This window comes from Halyomorpha halys, unplaced genomic scaffold (genome assembly GCF_000696795.3).
Source record: "Halyomorpha halys isolate HHAL.00 unplaced genomic scaffold, Hhal_1.1 Scaffold108.1, whole genome shotgun sequence".
Taxonomy (NCBI): domain Eukaryota; kingdom Metazoa; phylum Arthropoda; class Insecta; order Hemiptera; family Pentatomidae; genus Halyomorpha; species Halyomorpha halys.
The window spans coordinates 2,051,991-2,070,378 of NW_027112950.1; the positions used below are offsets into that span (position 1 = coordinate 2,051,991).

At 31.2% G+C, this 18,388-nt stretch overlaps 2 protein-coding genes and 1 long non-coding RNA gene across 4 annotated transcripts in view; 1 reads left to right on the top strand and 2 right to left on the bottom strand.

Moving 5' to 3' along the window:
• The window catches only part of LOC106677796 (uncharacterized), an 18,335-nt gene extending 15,866 nt beyond the window's left edge, over positions 1-2,469 (bottom strand). The window contains exon 1 of one of the 2 annotated variants that reach the window (XM_067050616.1): positions 2,238-2,469. In XM_067050616.1, coding sequence (XP_066906717.1) covers positions 2,238-2,340 — 103 coding nt within the window. In that variant the 5' untranslated portion in view covers positions 2,341-2,469. Of the gene's footprint in view, positions 1-2,126 lie in introns of both variants that reach the window. The other variant, XM_067050615.1, reaches the window with a different exon arrangement.
• Positions 2,470-7,090: 4,621 nt separating this feature from the next.
• Positions 7,091-8,196, bottom strand: ATPsyngamma (ATP synthase, gamma subunit). Its single transcript, XM_014415942.3, has one exon. The coding sequence runs from the start codon at positions 8,105-8,107 to the stop codon at positions 7,238-7,240; it is 870 nt and encodes a 289-aa protein (XP_014271428.1). The 5' UTR covers positions 8,108-8,196; the 3' UTR covers positions 7,091-7,237.
• A 5,601-nt stretch (positions 8,197-13,797) lies between these two features.
• LOC136796562 (uncharacterized) lies at positions 13,798-15,841 on the top strand. The gene is made up of 2 exons (XR_010844293.1): positions 13,798-13,872; positions 15,344-15,841. It is a non-coding gene; the product is annotated as an uncharacterized lncRNA (long non-coding RNA).
• Positions 15,842-18,388: the final 2,547 nt, after the last annotated feature.

Below are 18,388 nucleotides of genomic sequence, written 5' to 3' on the forward strand. Positions count from 1 at the left end.
ATATAAAATTAATTCATAGTTACACTACCTCTATTTACTTATTATTATTATTTTTTTATTTTTCTCTTTTCTTCTCTCTTCCCTTTTTCAAATTAACTTGTTTCTTTTTACTATTAGAAGGCAATTGTTTGTTTTATTTAAGTGTGCCAATATCATTATTTTTTATTATTAATTTTACTTTCCTCTTTTATTAAGAAGCATTATTCTTATCTATTTATTTTACTATTTTTTTTTTCTTTTAATAAGAACATTGTATATAGTTAGGGGTGTCATAAGTATGACTATACCCCCTCTTAATCAACTGTTAAAAAATATATATAATATAAGTTATATCAACCATGTAAGGCCCACCAGGCTGATCTGGTATAAAATAAGATATATATCACAGACATACATTTTGTACGCCATTTTTCACCAAACTGGCAATGGTTAACTGGACATAGATTGGCCAGAGGAGGGTCTACAAACCTGTGGATTTGTTGTTATTTATTGTTATAACTATTTTATTAACTTTTTAAAATAAATTTCCTGATGTTTTTATGTCAGCTCACAGATTTTTATAGGCAAATAACCGATAAACACTATTAAAAATGCACTTTTAAGCAACCTAATTTTCAAATATCTTCAATGGGATCCCCTTTTGTTCTAAGTCAGAAGTAAGGGGAAGCCTTACATGGTTCAATTTCTCATAGTCCCTTGACTTTTATGGGTAGGGAACCATTGAGTTAGATCAGTGACACCCAAAGTGCGAGAAATGTCCCGCCATAAGGACGCCGCGATATATTCCATTTAAACAATTCAACAATTTTCTTAGAATTTCCAATTCTCCAATTTTTACGCTAACAATCGTGAATGCTGACAAAATTCCAAGAATTTAGCAACTTTCGAGTCCAATGTGATTATTTTCAGTTGAAATTGGATATTTTATATTATCCCATGGAAAATAGTATCTGTTTTTAATATTCTGCTGTTAAATGGGTAATCGCTTTAAACACGAGTTTTCCAATTTTTCAAGAAAGTCAAAAATCCGATTATTTAGGAAGCCTTAAACACAGAAAAAGATTGGGAACCTCTAAGTTAGATGATAGATAGTAGCTATCTGTGTAATGACTGTTGCTACTATCTAACAATGCTAATGACTTCAGGCCCATTTTACTACTTACTACTTTAATAACATTTCTTTAAAATTTTAAAACAATAATACTTCTATAATTAAACATTTTATTTTTTTCTATTTAGTTTTTCTTTATAAGCTAAACAAAGATATTTTAAATTATTGAAAACATATTACCTGTTTATTACTATCTCTCTATTTTCAAAATACTGCACTAGATACTCACACTGCACCTCTTTTTCTTTCTTTAATTTTGAATTTTTTCAGTTTATTATGCCTGTGTTTGAAGAGCACCTTCTATCGTTATATATTAAATAATTAATTATTAGACTGTATGCATGTCATGTGATAGTAACTGGCATCAAGGCTTATGAAGGATCCTCATAAGGAACATATCCTCAAATAAATATAATTTTCACTATTTGGGATTTGATTGGTTAGTAAGAAACAAGGAAAAGGAGTGTTAAGGAAGAGGGGAATAAGCTAAAAAAATATATATAATTTATATATTATATTATAGAATAAGATAATTACATCAGGATGTAATTTAAACTGTAAAAAAGCATGAGGAGCAAAGCTTAATCAACAAGTAGTCCATAGTATTTAGAGATGAAGATTGAAAAAGGGAGGAACTCAGTCATACTGGATGGATTTTTGAATTTTTATATCTGTTACGTTTCTTAAAGCAAGAAGGAAAGAGTTCTTTTTTTTTTTTATAACTGTTAGTTTTGTAAAATTAATAATTGATTCAACAGGTTCCACAGTTAAGAGTTACAAAAGAAAAAGAGGCTGTCCTTTTTAAATAGCATGATTATGAGATTATGATCTGACACTAAAACATTTACAGTAACAAATAATATAATTTAATAAATTTATAAACTTCAATAAGCCCTATCAGCTATAAAGATAAATAAACCATTCCTTTCTTTTAAGTAATGGCTTAAAGGACTTATATAAAAACAAAATCTATTATAATATTAATTGATAAATCAACTGTTTAATTTTGACTGACCTGTGATTCTTTTACTCTCTTCAGCGATAAATCTTTGGGGATGGAAACACATCGTTAGCTTATTAAGTACTCGCGGTATACATCTTACAGAAATATTATCAAAATGCTTACGAGAAACAGATATCAAAGATAATTCAGTAATTTTCGTATCCCCATAATTAGTGGATGGAAGTCCTGTAGTTTCCAAGTCCAATATTACATAAGTTTGAATCATAACTGATTTATTTCCAAAAATGTAAAATAAGTATCATATAAACTTTCAAGCAACTAAAACACAGTTGATTACTGAGACTCCTACTTCCAAAATATAAATGATAACTAATAAGAGCGTTCACTTTTATGAAGTCAAATCTGACATTCACATTTTCCATAGAGCTAACGGTTTGTATTCAGTTATAATGTAACTGAATATAAACTTCAAACCTAATGCAATCGATCCTTTTCCGAACGGAATTATTACTGGTGATGAAAAACAGATAGTCTAAAATAATGTTAATCGAAAAGATCATAGTCCAAGCATGAACAAAAATCATATCGAAAGCAGAATTGCATCAGAAAAAAGTCACGCTGTCAATTTAGTGAAATTGACCGTAAATTGCATTTCGTTGATTTTTTTTTCTGATAAGGATTAGAAGTTCTACGACCACAAGATCGAGAAGTTACTAGAAAGATGGTAAAAGGTAATTCAACAAAATAGAAGATATTTGAATGGAAAAAGTTCATTTTTGGCATGGAAAAATTGATTATTACTTCACATTAAGAAACCGAAATTACTTCCTTGACAACCCTATAGTTTTTATTTATATGTGAGTAATAACATTTCTTAAATAAATAAAAAAAATAATCAACTTTATCGAGTAAACTGAATCATACTTGCACGAATGTAGAGGCCAACATCAATTGTAAAAGAACCATTAGAGGTGTTTATTACTTGAGCTAGAGCAGCAAGAGGAGGCCCATGGCTACTATCAAAGTAAAGATTTCTTAATAATGGTGTAAATTATAACCCAAATAATGTAATTTATAAATGTATTTGAGTGTATAATTAAAAAATTAAAATCTGTACCACTATAACCCATGGAGTGTCAGGGGTTCAGTACTCAGTAAGGAAGTACTGTTACTAGACTAATGGTTGTGCAAGGAGGTGATTTGGTCAGAATCACGCTCGACCGCCATTTTTTTTACTCAATTAAGGGTATCCGATTTATGAGGCTGGGTGGATCCCAGGAGGGCTCCAGAACTCACAGGAGTTGACTCACGACTACAGGGTAACAGAAAATAATTTTCTGCCCAGCGGAATTCGAACAAGGACCCTTGGTGTTAGTAGCCTCGCGCATTACTATGGTGCTACCGCGGCTCCCTGAGTGTATAATACATAAGGATTATAATTAAAAAAGCCTCTTTTTCCAAGTCGAAATTTGGAAAGAATAAACTAATTTTCAAAAATTCTCCAATTTTTCATGACTTCCTTGGATCATACTGGTACTGGTAATGATGGGGGAAACAAGTGGGCCTATTGGTCCTTTTTGCCTACCCCAAGACAAATCAATGGAATGGCTCTTTTATGTATCTTATTCCTCTATATATGTATCTTATTTCTCTTTTTTGACTTTCTAATGAAATGAAAAAAAGGATGCCGAATCTATAGAGGAAGCTTCAATCTTAGTGACGCATACCTGCCACAATCTGCTATGTAATGTAAGGCAGACACCAGGGCCTGTCCACATAAGCAGCAGGTATCATCGTGAACTACTTGACAAATCCTGAGATGTATTTTAAGTCTGCAATGACCTATAAGAACTCCTGTTAACAATCAGAGTTCATTTCTATATAGGCCTAGCAGCCACTTAGTTTTAGGAAGTAAAGGGTTTAGTTATTAAAGTCTTGGCCTGTCTCAACCCTATACATTCCTTCCACTCTTTGCCTGCTATCTTCCATGCCCAGTCAAGAACTACTTTTCTCAGACTCCTTTTAGAAATGCCTAGGAATGGTTCTGGTCCTATAGGAGGGTGCTCAGCCCCATTTCTAGCAAACTGCTTTCTGATTGCCTGTGTTCCCTTATGTCCTGGAAACCACACTAACTTAAGCTTCTTTAAGCTCGCTAATGCCTCTAAGGCTTGTTTACACTCACTCACCTATGTAGAGGTGACCTTAGGTGCCTCAATGGCTTGAAGGGCAGACAGACTGTCTGAAAAGATGGTGATGCCTGTCCTTTCAAAGCTGGTGTCTTCAGGGCATGTAGCTACCAACAAGATGGCAAACACTTCTACCTGTTCTTGGATCATAAAGTAATATGTAACACAAAATATAACTCAAGGCACTTTTTTAGGGTTACAATTAATTTGTGGGGAAGCCCTCAATGCTTGCAGCTTTTTCAGATAGAGGAAGAGCGGTTATGTTAAAAGTATTTCAATTTTAGAAATCTTATAAATTAAAACTTTCGAAATACATTTATGACAGTAATGGGCTCTAACTTTTCACAAGAAATTTTTTTATTCTTTATAAAATTTAAAAGGACACTTTCCAGAACTTCTATGAACCTCTGAGAGCAAAGAGATGGGTTATTAGAGAATGGCCCAAGTATACCTGGTTTGGTCTCCCAAGGCACCTTCCTGTCCTCTACCCTAGGTTTGTGACCAAATACTCCGCAGAAAGATTTGTGAAGTGCTGGTGACTGAAAATTCGCTACTATTGGCAATTATTAGTGTTAATACTTTTTCCTATTTCTAAATTAATGTGATTATTCAAATCAAATCTTGCCTGAGATCCATTTTTAAGTTTTGTTTTTTTAAATAATTAAACTAAATTTTATTACAAACTACTCCTAGTTCTTTAAAAAAGTTTTACATTTTCTATTAATCAATTTTTACATACTTATTGGTAAATTATTAAATTTACTTTTCCCCCTTCCTCTCTACTTGTCACACTTTTTACTCAACATCTCTTATTAAAGAAGATGGCAACCCAGATTAGGATTATAGTACATGCCAGCAACGTTTTTCTGTTAATCTGAATATTATTTCTTATCCACCTCTTTACAATATAAAATAGTTGATCATAAAAATTTCCTGCAGCTGGAGCTTGTTTTCTATAATTGTATAACAAAATTAAAGAAGCTAATTTTTTTTTTTTTAATATTTTCTACTACATACAAATTTAATTAAATTTACAATTTTTGACCTACAGGTCTAAAATAAATGTCCCAAAATGACAGTAATAGCGAACCAATTTTTTTTCTAGTTCTTTATATATTAATCACAACTAAACCTCCCCCCTCTCCCTTCATATTTCAGTAGTAAAATGATTTTAAGACCCCTCAATTCTGACCAGTTGGCAGATTTTTGCTATTTTACTTATTTCCTCCACCAAAAATTTGGTGATACATAGGTGACTGACGAAGCATTTTGATATTAATCTTCTTAAAATCTCTCTCTCTCACACACACTCAAATAATTAGCTTAGCATTTGATCAAATATTAATACCTATTGTGTATATTTATAGTTTAGCTTCATTCTGAGGAAATTGTTAGAATAAAACTTTTCATAAGGGAAAATATTAGACCCAGTCAACTAAGCACACTTAAGCCTATTATGGAACACCTCCACTCCTCATACAGAAACCAATTTTATCCCCACCAGCATTTTTCACTCCCTTATAAAATATGAAAGTACAAACTCATGATTCTAGAACTAAGTCCCAAGATGATGAGAATGATCCTTGAAGTGCAGCATCTGCCAATTTCCAATTTTTTTTTTTTTTTTTCATTTATACAATTCTAAAATGACTTTTTATTCACAGACATAATTAATAATTGATTTAGTATTAAACCTTGTCCAATAATTGCAATAGTAACTTTTTCAAATATAAATTTCAAAATCTTTTTATAATTGAACTAAATGTCAATTTGCTTGGTAGAAACATTTATTTAGACAATAAAAGATGCTTAATAAGGTTCACCTGTGTAAATAAAATATTGGATATTAAATTTTAATATCCGTATCGTTAATATCATAATAAAGATTACTGTATAAAAAGATGATTGAGGGTGCGGTCACTGAAGAACTTGTTTTGGTTCTTAGCCCTGATGAAGGCTTGAAATTCTGGCTGAAATGTTGGCATTAATAAATAAGTTTTTAATTATTTGTGTTCTTTACAGACCGCACCCACAGTCATCTTCTCCTCATATATATAATCCATGGTTAACTATATCCTCATTGTTAGATATTAAATGGTTTGATTTTAATCATAATTTTTATCAAATCTGAAACGTTTGTAGCAAAAATAAAACACATATCATTGCTTGATCTATAATACTTCAACTGCCAAAAAAAAAAAATTAAAAAATATATATGTGAATATTAGTACAAATATTCTTTACCATCTAAAAAGATAAAAATCAACCTGTTGTTCATGAGATATTCTGAAATAAGAAAAAAAACGAAAATGTACATGATGCTTGAGACAAGATGTCCCTAAAACAATCCTTTGATTTTTTTTTAACCAGTATAAAAATCAAAATTAAAAAGTTTTAATGAACTGTTTTCATTTGATGAATATACATCATTGACTTTCCAAACATTGTCAGTAAGTTAAAAGACTTTTCATTACAGTTGTACTATAATAAAACTAAATTTTTAATTTTAAGGTTTTTATTAAAATATAATATGAAAAAAAAAGTTTGTGATTTATTAACCATTACAAAATGCATCATAAATATTTTTTTAATCAAATGTGCTACCAATTTTATGTAATATTCAAAACAGATCAATAATATGCCCAGAAATAAATAACCACAATAAAATATTTCAAATCAAAATATCTCTCAGCAAAGCCATTACTCAAAATTAAAACTGTAAGTTTTGACAAACCCATGATTTTCATTGGAAATTATGATATTTTAAAAATGGAACAATACTAAACAATTTTTAAAATCTTAACTAAGAATCGAGGATTACAAACATAATTATTTTCTCATTCCAGTTGTATTTATTATAACCATAACAATTAAAGTAAATACAAAATGAAATGGTTTAATTTAAGGAAGGCTTCACTAATCATGAATCTTTTACACTATCTTGGGATTTTTTCAGTTAATCCAAATTTACATAAATTACTCTAGAGCTGCAGCACCTGATATAATTTCAATAAGTTCACGAGTGATAACAGCTTGTCGAGTTCTGTTGAAAGTTAATGTTAATTTATCAATCATCTCGCCTGCATTCTTGCTAGCATTATCCATGGCAGTCATTCTAGAAGATTGCTCACTGCATGCACCCTCCTTCATGGCATAGTAAAGTAATGAAGCCATTGAAAATTCCATGTAACTCTGAAGCACTTCAGAATCAATCGAATCATAAATACTCAATTTAGGAGCAGCTGCAATCGCTGCTTGACTGAAAAGAGGTAACTCGGAAGTTGTGTACGAAACAACAGACTTGAATCTGTTATATATTATTTTACCTGATGAAAAGTTATATCTGCTTGTTTCTTGAGCAATCTTTGAAGCATCCAGAAATGTAGGAGGTTTTCTGCCAACTTCATTTGCAACCATCAGAATATTTTTTCCAAATAAACGCTGAAGAATGGCTCGAGATTTGTCACCAATACAAATCACTCTGGTATGTTCAGGATCTTCACAAACTTCAGTTCTAATCTGTCTTGATACCTGTGTGTGAACAGCTCCACACAAACCTCTATCAGAGGTCAAGGCTATAAGTATTTTATCTGGACTTTCTGAAACTGGGGCCACTTCTGCTTTTTCATAAAATGATTTCGCTCCCTCACCATATGGCCTTGCTTGCTTCAAATCCCTTTCAGCCTTAGTATATTTGGCAGCTGACACCATTTTCATGGACTGGGTTATTTTCTGAATGTTCTTAACTGACTTTAATCGTAAAGATATAGCTTTGAGAGTAGCCATTCCACGTACCTGTTGTTGGTTGCCATAATTAATGGCTATAGCCCCTGATTTTGCAAACATAATTACTAACTGTGTACCACTATAACTATGAAGATCCTGAGGTCGGAGTAACGTAAAGGGTGTTCAGACTTATCAGCTGCAAAATTTTCATCAGAGAAACAGTGTACCCAACTGATACCCAATCAGAGTTATTTAAATAAAAAGTACTCATTATCAAAATATTAAATTTTTTTTTTAAAAAAGGATGAACAATTAAATAATAATAATTTCTAATATTAAATTGGTTATGTTGAAAATTGTATAATGTGACATTGGGAAGGGGGGCTATCGAAAACTTATTCCTTAGTTTACTATGAACATATCCTATTATAATGGAAGAAGAGTGTTTCTGTTATTATAATAATTTTGATAAGATTGAAAAATGCGGTTCTAAAGTTCTAATAGTTAAGACTAAAATATTTAACTTTAATTAAACTTTAAGATATTTTTTATTTTTTTGTGAGTTAACTCACAAAAAGACATGAAAGAAAGCGAATCTTAGTAGTTGGAACCATTGTAATTAACATCATCATGTTTTATGATTTCAATCATCAATTCACTATTTGCGTTTAAAATCATAAGTTATCAAAACCGTACCGTAGTTATCAAAGTCGTTTAGAACCAAAATCAGTTGTTTCAATTTTTCTAAATTTTCAGCTGTGCCAAATCGTTCCTTCAATGATGCTTCTAACAAGAGAAGGCTATGCACTTCTGATTACCGATTTCAATGATTTTTTTTTTAGTGACACTAGGTCGGAAAATATTAGATTAGTGTCCAAAGGTACTAGCCAATACATCCTAGGAACCGAGAATAAAAATATTTAATTTAATTTTAGGATTTGTTTTTATTGTGAGCTGCTTTCGCTCTGCACCTTATATACCAATCGATCGGTTTTTGAGTGTAGAATAAAAATAAAAAAAGATTGTTTATCGTTTTTAATGAGTTGAAGTGTATAAAAATTACAAAAACCAAAAGTCGCTTCCAGCAAAATAGAAAAAAAAAATTTGTTTTGGAAAAAATAAGTCAAATTCAAGTCAAAAGTGGTTAGCGTCTTTAGAAGCCTTTAACTACAGTTTTTTTTTTTCATATAAATCAGAAATTTTATGGTCTTGATTTTTTTAATGTCAATGCCACGCGTTCACGAAATTCATAACTTCTTACAATATTATCCAAATCCAACATAACTGCAACTGGTGCAAAGCTGAATTTCTGCTTTTTCAATCCATATAAAGGGGTCTCTACATGTTGGCCAAGCCGTGGCGAACTCAGACATGCGCGGGGATGTGGATGTGTGGCTTGGCTTGGCTGGTACGAGTTGGCCTAAGCTCGTTGCCGATCCGTCGAGAGTCGGTTTTTTGGACACAAATCAAAGGGGGTTCGTGTGAGCGCTCGCGTAGCATCTCCACCATTGTTCTTTGTTTAGTTGCAATTGAGAGCTGTTAGGAGGTTAAAGGTGTTTGTGGTTACTTTTTATAATAAGTTTTATATTTAATCTTATTTATATTTAATTTAATTTTCTTTCCTTTTTTTGTAATAAAAATAATATAATCCTAGTGCAATAGCTGAAACCACCTGTACCTTCGCCATCTTTTCCTCTTTGAAAAACACTGACATGTGGATGGTCCGCTCTTTGTTTACCGAGCATTTGTACAAGCCTCCGATTTGTAACGAGCGGCCAACATGTTGACGCACCTTAACATCTTTAAGGTTTTATGCCTTTGTATGAGAGAAAAACAGTCTCAAATCGAGAAAAAATTCTTATCACTTCCATTCTGATTTGTTTCGAAGATGAAGTTTAGAGCATTTCTAGACTTATATAACTTCAGCGATTTTCCTCATTGGATTTTAAACGTGGATATTGGTTATTGGATACAAATCAAGAAGACCATGAAAAAGCAGCTTTTCCGATGGAAACAGCTTTAAGGCAATTCAACGTCATGCTATTTGGACTATGCAATGCTCCTGCTACGTTTTAGTGTTTGATAGAGACCATTCGACTGGAACTAAATTGGAAAAGATACCTGATTTAGCAGGACTTACACTTAAAACATTTTGAAGAAGTTTGCTGAAACTGTCTACTCCAAATCTTAAACTGAGCAGAACGAAGTGCCAGCTGCCAGAAAGATAAGTTCAATTTCTTGGACACTTCATAGCTCTAGAAGCATTTTAAGTAGATCTTGAGAAAACTAAAGCCGTGAGGACGGTCACCTTCTTCTCGAAAACACTGTAGCAGCACTACTACCTTTCAGTCAATTAATCCCCCCCCCCTCCACCAAATGTCTACATCTTGGCAATCGCTAAGGCTCTGAAGCATTTTCACAAGTATTTGTGTCGATATTTCCTTCTTTGAAATGTAGCGACACTATCTATCTGGGACACCGCTATCGCTTCCCGCCAAGACGAAGAGATTTCAGTTCGTTTCACCTTGGAGTACCACCTATGTTTTCTCTAACCATTTATTGTGCTCATTTATTCAGTAAAATGTACACAATTTTATATATGAACATGTAAATAGTATCATAATTGTAAATATGTTTATTTAATAAATAATGTTTACCCAAAAATATATACTAAATCACAAAAAAGTTAGTTCTTACAGGCAGTGCCTCTCATCGGCCTTTGTATTGTTAGTAGAATCAATATCCCACCGATGGTGCTAAAATAATGCCTACTTGGGACAGCAAATAAGATATTCAGGGTATTCATCCAACTTATAATTGATATGAAAAGTCTTATTTAAGGCTTATTCCCTAGTAGTTACCTCCTCTTTCTTCTACCTTTTATCCTTTCGTAGCACCCGCCGGGCTTACATGACTCCTTTGTTTCTGCAGGAATAGTACTCGGTAGAACGAAGCTATCTTTTTGCATGACTCAGAGGCTGGCTATCCTCCGAGCTTGGATATCTCCTTCGTTCCTACAGGAACAGTACCCTGTAGGACGGCGTTACCATCCTCAGAGATTTACGGCTGACACCCGTATATCTCATCTGTTAAAGAGAGATGTAAAAATTCATTTTTTATTGTATACATGTTGTTCAGTGGCAAACTGTGAATATATCGATTCTACCGTTTGTAACGGCCAGTCAGTTGGAAGGTTGCCAAGCGTTTGTTATGTAGCTGTGTTGGTAGTTCTCATTACAGTAAGAACGTTTTATGTTATCTAACCGTAACTAATAAAACAGTAAAAACTTTTATTTGTGTCCACCACCCCCGCGTTCAACATCATCCTATCTATTCACCTCCTAATCAACTACCTTACCTAAATTGAACACGCATTGTCTAGGCCTTCTGGTCTAAAGTACATAACATAATCAATTGGAGTCAGATTACCTTGCACAACCACCTCGACAAAATCTTAACAATCTTTTTATCCTTTTTACTTTTGAATCTTAACAAACAACCATAAAGGACAGGTAGCTCGATGGATTGAGAGGTTTCAGGAGAACCAAATATCGGTAATATCGATTTGACATCGACGCCGATGTTCTTTCAAGAAGGTCTTGCATAACAGACTTCAAGCACTGCAGTAGGGCCGAAGGGAAAGAGTGGGCGCAGTGCACGAAGACTGCCATTTCGGAATAAGGAAGACGCTAGAGATATTGGGGTGGAGGTTACCACGATGATGTATCCGATTTTTGTCGAAGAGCTAAGTGCCTAGCCGTTACTGGATCTGGGACTATAGCTCAAGGATCCATGAAGCAGTATAAATTACCACTTCTCTAGCTTTATATATCCACTTTCTCTAGCTTTATATATCCACTTTCTCTAGCTTTATATACAGCCCTTTTAAATAATACACCCAAACCGACAGATATTAGTATATCGCTGCTTTGCTTGAACAGTAGAACAACTGAAAAAAAAGTTTGATTTTTTTTTTGAACCGGACGTACCTTAGATATTATCCGGACGTATATTAGATACTAGATATTACCGTAGATAGGAGTTTCTTTCTTTGCTGTTCCTTCTCAAAACTATCCCAAAACTTGTAGGGTTGTCTAAATGTAACCATAATCTGTGGTACAATCTAGAGAATCCGTCAAACACAAAATAAAATAATTTTATTTTGTCCGATGTGCCACTATTTAAGTAAAGCAGAATAGTGCGATAACAGCAGCGGTCTTAGTTAATTCCACTTAATTTTTTGATTAAAGCATTATCAAACTATCTTAAAAAAAAAAAGATCATACTATTAAAATTAAAATAAAAAAAAAACGATAAAAAGTAAAATTGTTTGGAAACAATAAAAACCATTCCAAACGAATAATACATTAGTATGCCACTTCAGATTTTTTTTTGGGGGGGGGGGACAGAAGCTTGTTAATAGATATCAAAATGAGGACAAAAAAGTAAGCACTCTTATTACTGTTTGGTATCTAATATTTTGTTTTATCTCTTAGAATTTTTTCTAACTTCTGGAAGTTCGCTATACCGTTGAAAGTTGATGAAAAGAAGCAAGTTTATATAAATATCCTAAGTCATAACAACAATACTTAAGTTCCTCTAGCATGGTGTGTGGATCTTAATGCCTCACTGTACATAGAAATGTATATTTTTTTTCTCGGATTAAGTAGACTGATTTGTGTATTTTAATTTCATCTTTTATCTCAAAAATTTCATAAAAAAGATTCTAGTCTTTATCTTGAATATTGTGTCTAGAAACACCACGGTTACAGATTAGTTGCCATGTAAAATTTAAATCTTTGTTATATAAATTTATTAAATAGACGTTTATGATTTGAACAGAAACTTTCCCTTCCTCTTTACTCCAGTCTACTTTTCCAGGAAAAAAACGTACGATCACTAAAGCCGGCTACTTTGTTTTAACAACGTGAATGACCGACGCTAATTCCTTTTAAACTTGAATCCTAGGTCAGCTTCTTGATGCTATGATTATACGTTGCGCTGGAATTTTATACAACTAATGAAAGAATAATGTAACTAACAAGTATATTTTATCTTGTAGTATTTTTTAGTTAGTTGTTATGTGAGTAGCGAAATAGTATACATATACTATAATAATCAAAACATTTGAGGACTAGGGAATTTTCACGTTCTGCAGTTCTAGTAGCCCCTACATAAAATTCAAAGTTCCTAATAAAAAAAAAAAAAGAATTATTTATGTTGTTTAATATAAATAAGTACCAATTAAACCTTATGAAAAAATATCGTATTGTTGTTAGGAAAAGAGTTGGACGGTGTCAAATGTTGAATGTCAGGCCGTAGAATGCGAGATCGTTGGAACAGACCTTATGTTACTCAAATGGATATTCAAAAATATCGATGTATTTTGGGTAATGTATTGTATGCAACGATGTTTAAAAACGTCGATGTCGGATTCTTTGTTTAAACAACCACTTCAGACATGCCGTAAAATGCGTAGTCGTTGGAACAGACCTTATGTTTCAGAAATAGTAGTTCAAAAACATCGATGTATTTTGGGTAATGTATTGTAAGCAACGATATTTTAAAACATCGATGTTTTTTGTAGTCGAAATAGGATTCTTAGTTTCAAAAACCACTTCTGACAGGCCGTAGAATGAGAGATCGTTGGAACAGACCTTATGTTTTTGAAATAGTTGTTCAAAAACATCGATGTTTTTTAGGTAATGTATTGTAACCAATGATATTTTAAAACATCGATGTATTTTGGGTAATGTATTTTAAGTAACGATATTTTAAAACATCGATGTTTTTTGTAGTCGATATAGGATTCTTAGTTTCAAAAACCACTTCTGACAGACCTTATGTAACTCAAATGGATATTAAAAAACATCGATGTATTTTGGGTAATGTATTGTAAGCAACGATGTTTAAAAACTTCGATGTTTTGTGTAGTCGATGTCGTATTCTTTGTTTCAAAAACCACTTTTGACAGGCCGTAAAATGCGTGATCGTTGGAACAGACCTTATGTTTCTGAAATAGTTGTTCAAAAACATCGATGTTTTTTAGGTAATCTATTGTAACCAACAATATTTTAAAACATTGATGATTTTTGGAGTCCATGTCCTATTGGTTGATTGAAAAAGCACTTTTGACTGGCTGGAGCATGCGTAGTCTTTAGAACAGTATTTATGTAACTGAAATGGTTAAAAAAAAAAACATCGATGTTTTTTTTAACATAGATGGTTTAGTATTAAACATCGATGTCGTATCTCTAGAGTGCAGTCATTACTGGAACCACAGAAATAGAGAGTAATAAAACAACATTGTGGAGTAAGCCAAGGCACACCTCATGATGTTATTAGTTCTATTTAGTTGCTAAGTCTTACCAGTATAGGCCAGATATGCCAGAATATAGGACAGTGCACATTATAGTCCAAAAGCCCAAAAGGAGAAAAAAGTCAGTTATTTCACCCCAATTAATAGAGCAAATTTGCTAATATATGAGCCCTAATAGAGCTGTTTACGTTTAATAGTTAGTTATCCAGATATACCTTTTTTAAAAAGCAACATTTTATTAAAAAAACAGTAGTTATTGAATTTATTTTGGGAAGCCTATATCTCAGGAACCAATAGATATACAGATGTCTGTTAGCACTCAAATTAATGCTAGTGTAATGTACTATATAGTAGTTTATGACATTTATCTTTGCGGGATTAGCAGTTTTCATGATATTCGCCAAAATAAATTCCCAAAATGGTGATTCTTAGTTGTTGGAACAAAATTTACTCTAATTTAAATAATGTTCTAATAGGTATTCTATTGTTGTAGGTAGTTTTAAAGATTTGGAGCTCCAAATGAAAAATTAATTTTGTTTTAATGTTTTGAAACAGCCACCATTTTTTATTCCCCTAAACTATACTTAGCAGACACATCAACTTTGACTAGTAGTCATACATAGTTTTTATTGAAGTAATAAAAGGCTGGGATGAAATAACTAACTATTTTTCCACCAGGCTCTTGTACTAAAAGATCTTAATGAAATCAAGGTACAAAAATTAAAAATATATTTTCACAAATAAGGAGTACTAAAAACATGAGTTTAGTTTTTTGGCAACTGAGTTGAAATATGGAAACATTGTACATAAATTTTAAAATACAATAATAATAATAATAAAACTAAAATTAAAAACAGCAATACATAAACTAGGTTATTTTTATTTAAACTAGTTTTTTTTATAACATTATTATTTTAATATGATTATAAAAAAAATAACAAATCAGAACTACTGCACAAAGATTTGAACATTTATAAAACAATAAATTTAAGTTTATATTTATATATTAACAACTAATACATATTTATAATTTTCAGCACCAATGTAATTTATGTATACATACACTGACTCTTAAAATTGATCTAATAATATCATTTTGCATGAACAAGTAAATTATAATGGTTGTGTTCTAAGCTATTTTAGAAAAGGAGAGGACTGACAATTGATAGATTAAGTATTATTTCACCATTAAAAGGTAATATTCTGAGCAGTTTTGTTGTGTTTCTTAAAGATAAGGGACCAAAATAATTGAGTATTAAGATGATATATATTAAATAGTCTTCAATAGTTTACATAATTGATTAAAAATTAAAAATATTAACATTGATAATTAGTATCGTCCCTGTTCAGGCAATGCTCACAAATACCATTTTTCGATAATACTATCTTTATAAGTATCAAATATTTAAAATTTAATCGGGTACATGTAACATAAGTTGAAATTTAACATTTCTCTTTACTGTATAGTCTCTCATTAAAAAAAAAAAATGTGTTTCTTAATGAGAACAATTTCAGGTTTGGTGAGTTTTACCAAAGTATGATATGTAAAATGTCAAAATACAAATCTGTCAGTATTTTTATTATTGATATAATAAAAAAATGTTCTTAGGGCAAAAATAAAACATAAATAAAAGAAAATCGACCCACTGTGTAGATCATCAGGGCTGATGTGCTAAATGCAGATGTAAACAAGGAACTATTCATATATATAACAATGATCATATTATAGTTTGCATAAAAATATAAAGGTTTCCTATGTTAGGTAGCAACTAATTTACTTAAAGTATCAACATAGTTATACTCATGAGGCTGAATGAACCCCATTCCAAACCTAATTCTTTTGAAAAATCCTCAGGAAGTCAATCACATACATTTAATATAAAATTTCAATCTAGGAACATTTGAAACAGCCTTTAATCTTTTATCCTAAAAAAAGAAGCTATCAAATAAAAAAAAAAGAAAAGAAATTATCAATTAAAAAAAAAAAAACAGTAGTTAAAGAAAGGATATAATACTGGATTGTAACACTATTGTTTAGTGCAATACATGTGTTTGCTCTAAGAGGAGTTATGTTTCCTTCTCAGGTCTTTATTATTACTCAATAGTAAATGATTGGGAATCTAACTTACTTAGAAAAATGATGAGAAATTCAAAAGTGATAGTCAACATACAGAAGCAAATTATACACTATCATAAATCAAGGGTCCCATTAAGGTCGGTCAATCATACTAACGAAAACATCTGAAATCAGGACTCACTAAATGTCAGAGAAAGGAGGTATGCATTAACTATCGATATTTCATGCCAAAAACTGAAATTCATGGAAAATTTCCATGTATTACTTACAACTGAAACTTAAAAAATATTTAGTCTTTTAGTGTTCTTATTAAGGTTATGTTGTTTGGTCTGTCAGTATCATGAAATAATCTGATGTATAAATCTTGTTAGGCTATATCAATAAGTTGCTGAGCCAATCAGAAGCATCATTGGCTTTATTAAGGCTGATTTCATTAATTGTTTATTAAGGCTGATTTCATTAATTGTTTATTACCGCTGATTTCAATAATTGTTTATTAAGGTTGATTTCATTAATTGTTTATTATGGCTGATTTCATTAATTGTTGAAAGAATCTTTAGAAAGTTTGTTTTTTAAGACAATAATGATATAAAGTGACTTCTGGTAGAAAGTAAAATATTGTAATTAATAAACAATCTAACATTCTATAAGTTTTCATTTTTGCAGTTACTATACTTTATGTCCTCACGTCATAAATGACTTTACGAATTTTATCTAAGTAGATTGCACTAAGAATTGAAGAAACTCGATTTAAATATAAAATTATAAGCAAAATATTAATAATACAACCCCCCTTTAATTTAAAAATAATTAACAGATAATTAATGGTCAGTTGATCTTGAAATTTTTAATTTCCAAAAATTAACAACAAATTCAATGCTTGATTAGTTAAATACTGTAACTAAACTATAAGGTTTAGTAAATCCAGGGGTTGAGTACCTAATACTAATCAATACACCAGCTGAATCACACAAAAACTTAGTCCTAGAGAATCAGATCTAACAATCCTTCCATAACTTTCTCAGCCAACCTCTCGACTGTTTACCTATTGGCCTACATTGATTACCTGTCTAGTGATTCTTTCTTCACACAACCTAGAAACTTTACATGCTCATCCAAATCTCCAAATGTGTACATCTTGAATAGTATACAAGTAAAAATCAGGACATTTCATGTTACAAGGTCATTTAAATTCTGTTATCAAGGTATCTTTCTTCAGAATAAATTTACTGTATTAATTTTCAAAAATAACAAGAAAGTATCATTATCTATTAAATTCTTTTATTTCCAGGGAACAGGTGCAAAATATATAACAACCATTTTTTACCTTCAATCTTCCTTTGCCTCTTTCATTTTTCTTTTAAATATTGTGGATTCTAGATACTTAAAATTCAACATATTCCCCTCTAATATTGATTTACTGCCATTTCTACTAGTAAAGATTTTTTTTTGTTCATACACCAAGTGACTTGAAAATAAAATAATAAAAGTAAATAGAAAAAGAGCGTTCCAAGCTAAATGAAAAGCATAGTAACCAATAATAAAGCAAATTAGAATGGATAATCATAAAAGACTGAAAGGCAACCATTATGTATTCTTTCTTTGAATTTAAACATTAAACAGTATGGTAAAATAGTGGATGTAAATATTAAAAGAGACTTTATTGGACATTTATTCAATTTTCATCAGAAATCATGATCAACAGTAAAGTTTTCCTCCAAATTAAATGGTACCCACTTAACCCTATGATGATCCAAAGCTGATTCAACAGAATAAATTTACGGCCACGGCCGGACTCAAATTTATGCCTCAGTGCTTTACTTGCTAAATCATTCCTAGCTAAACTATCATAGGAATTCTCCAACGGTTAAAACTGAATTGATTAAATTTCAATATATAAAAATAAATAATCTATATAAAAACAATTATAATAGGTTACATTAGTAATGAATTAATGATGAGATTATTTTTAACAAAAATTAAGTTGAATAATTTAGCCAATTGA

Excerpts from the sequence above, each read along its gene's own strand:
- ATPsyngamma (XM_014415942.3), bottom strand. The coding sequence starts at position 8,107 with ATGTTTGCAAAATCAGGGGCTATAGCCATTAATTATGGCAACCAACAA.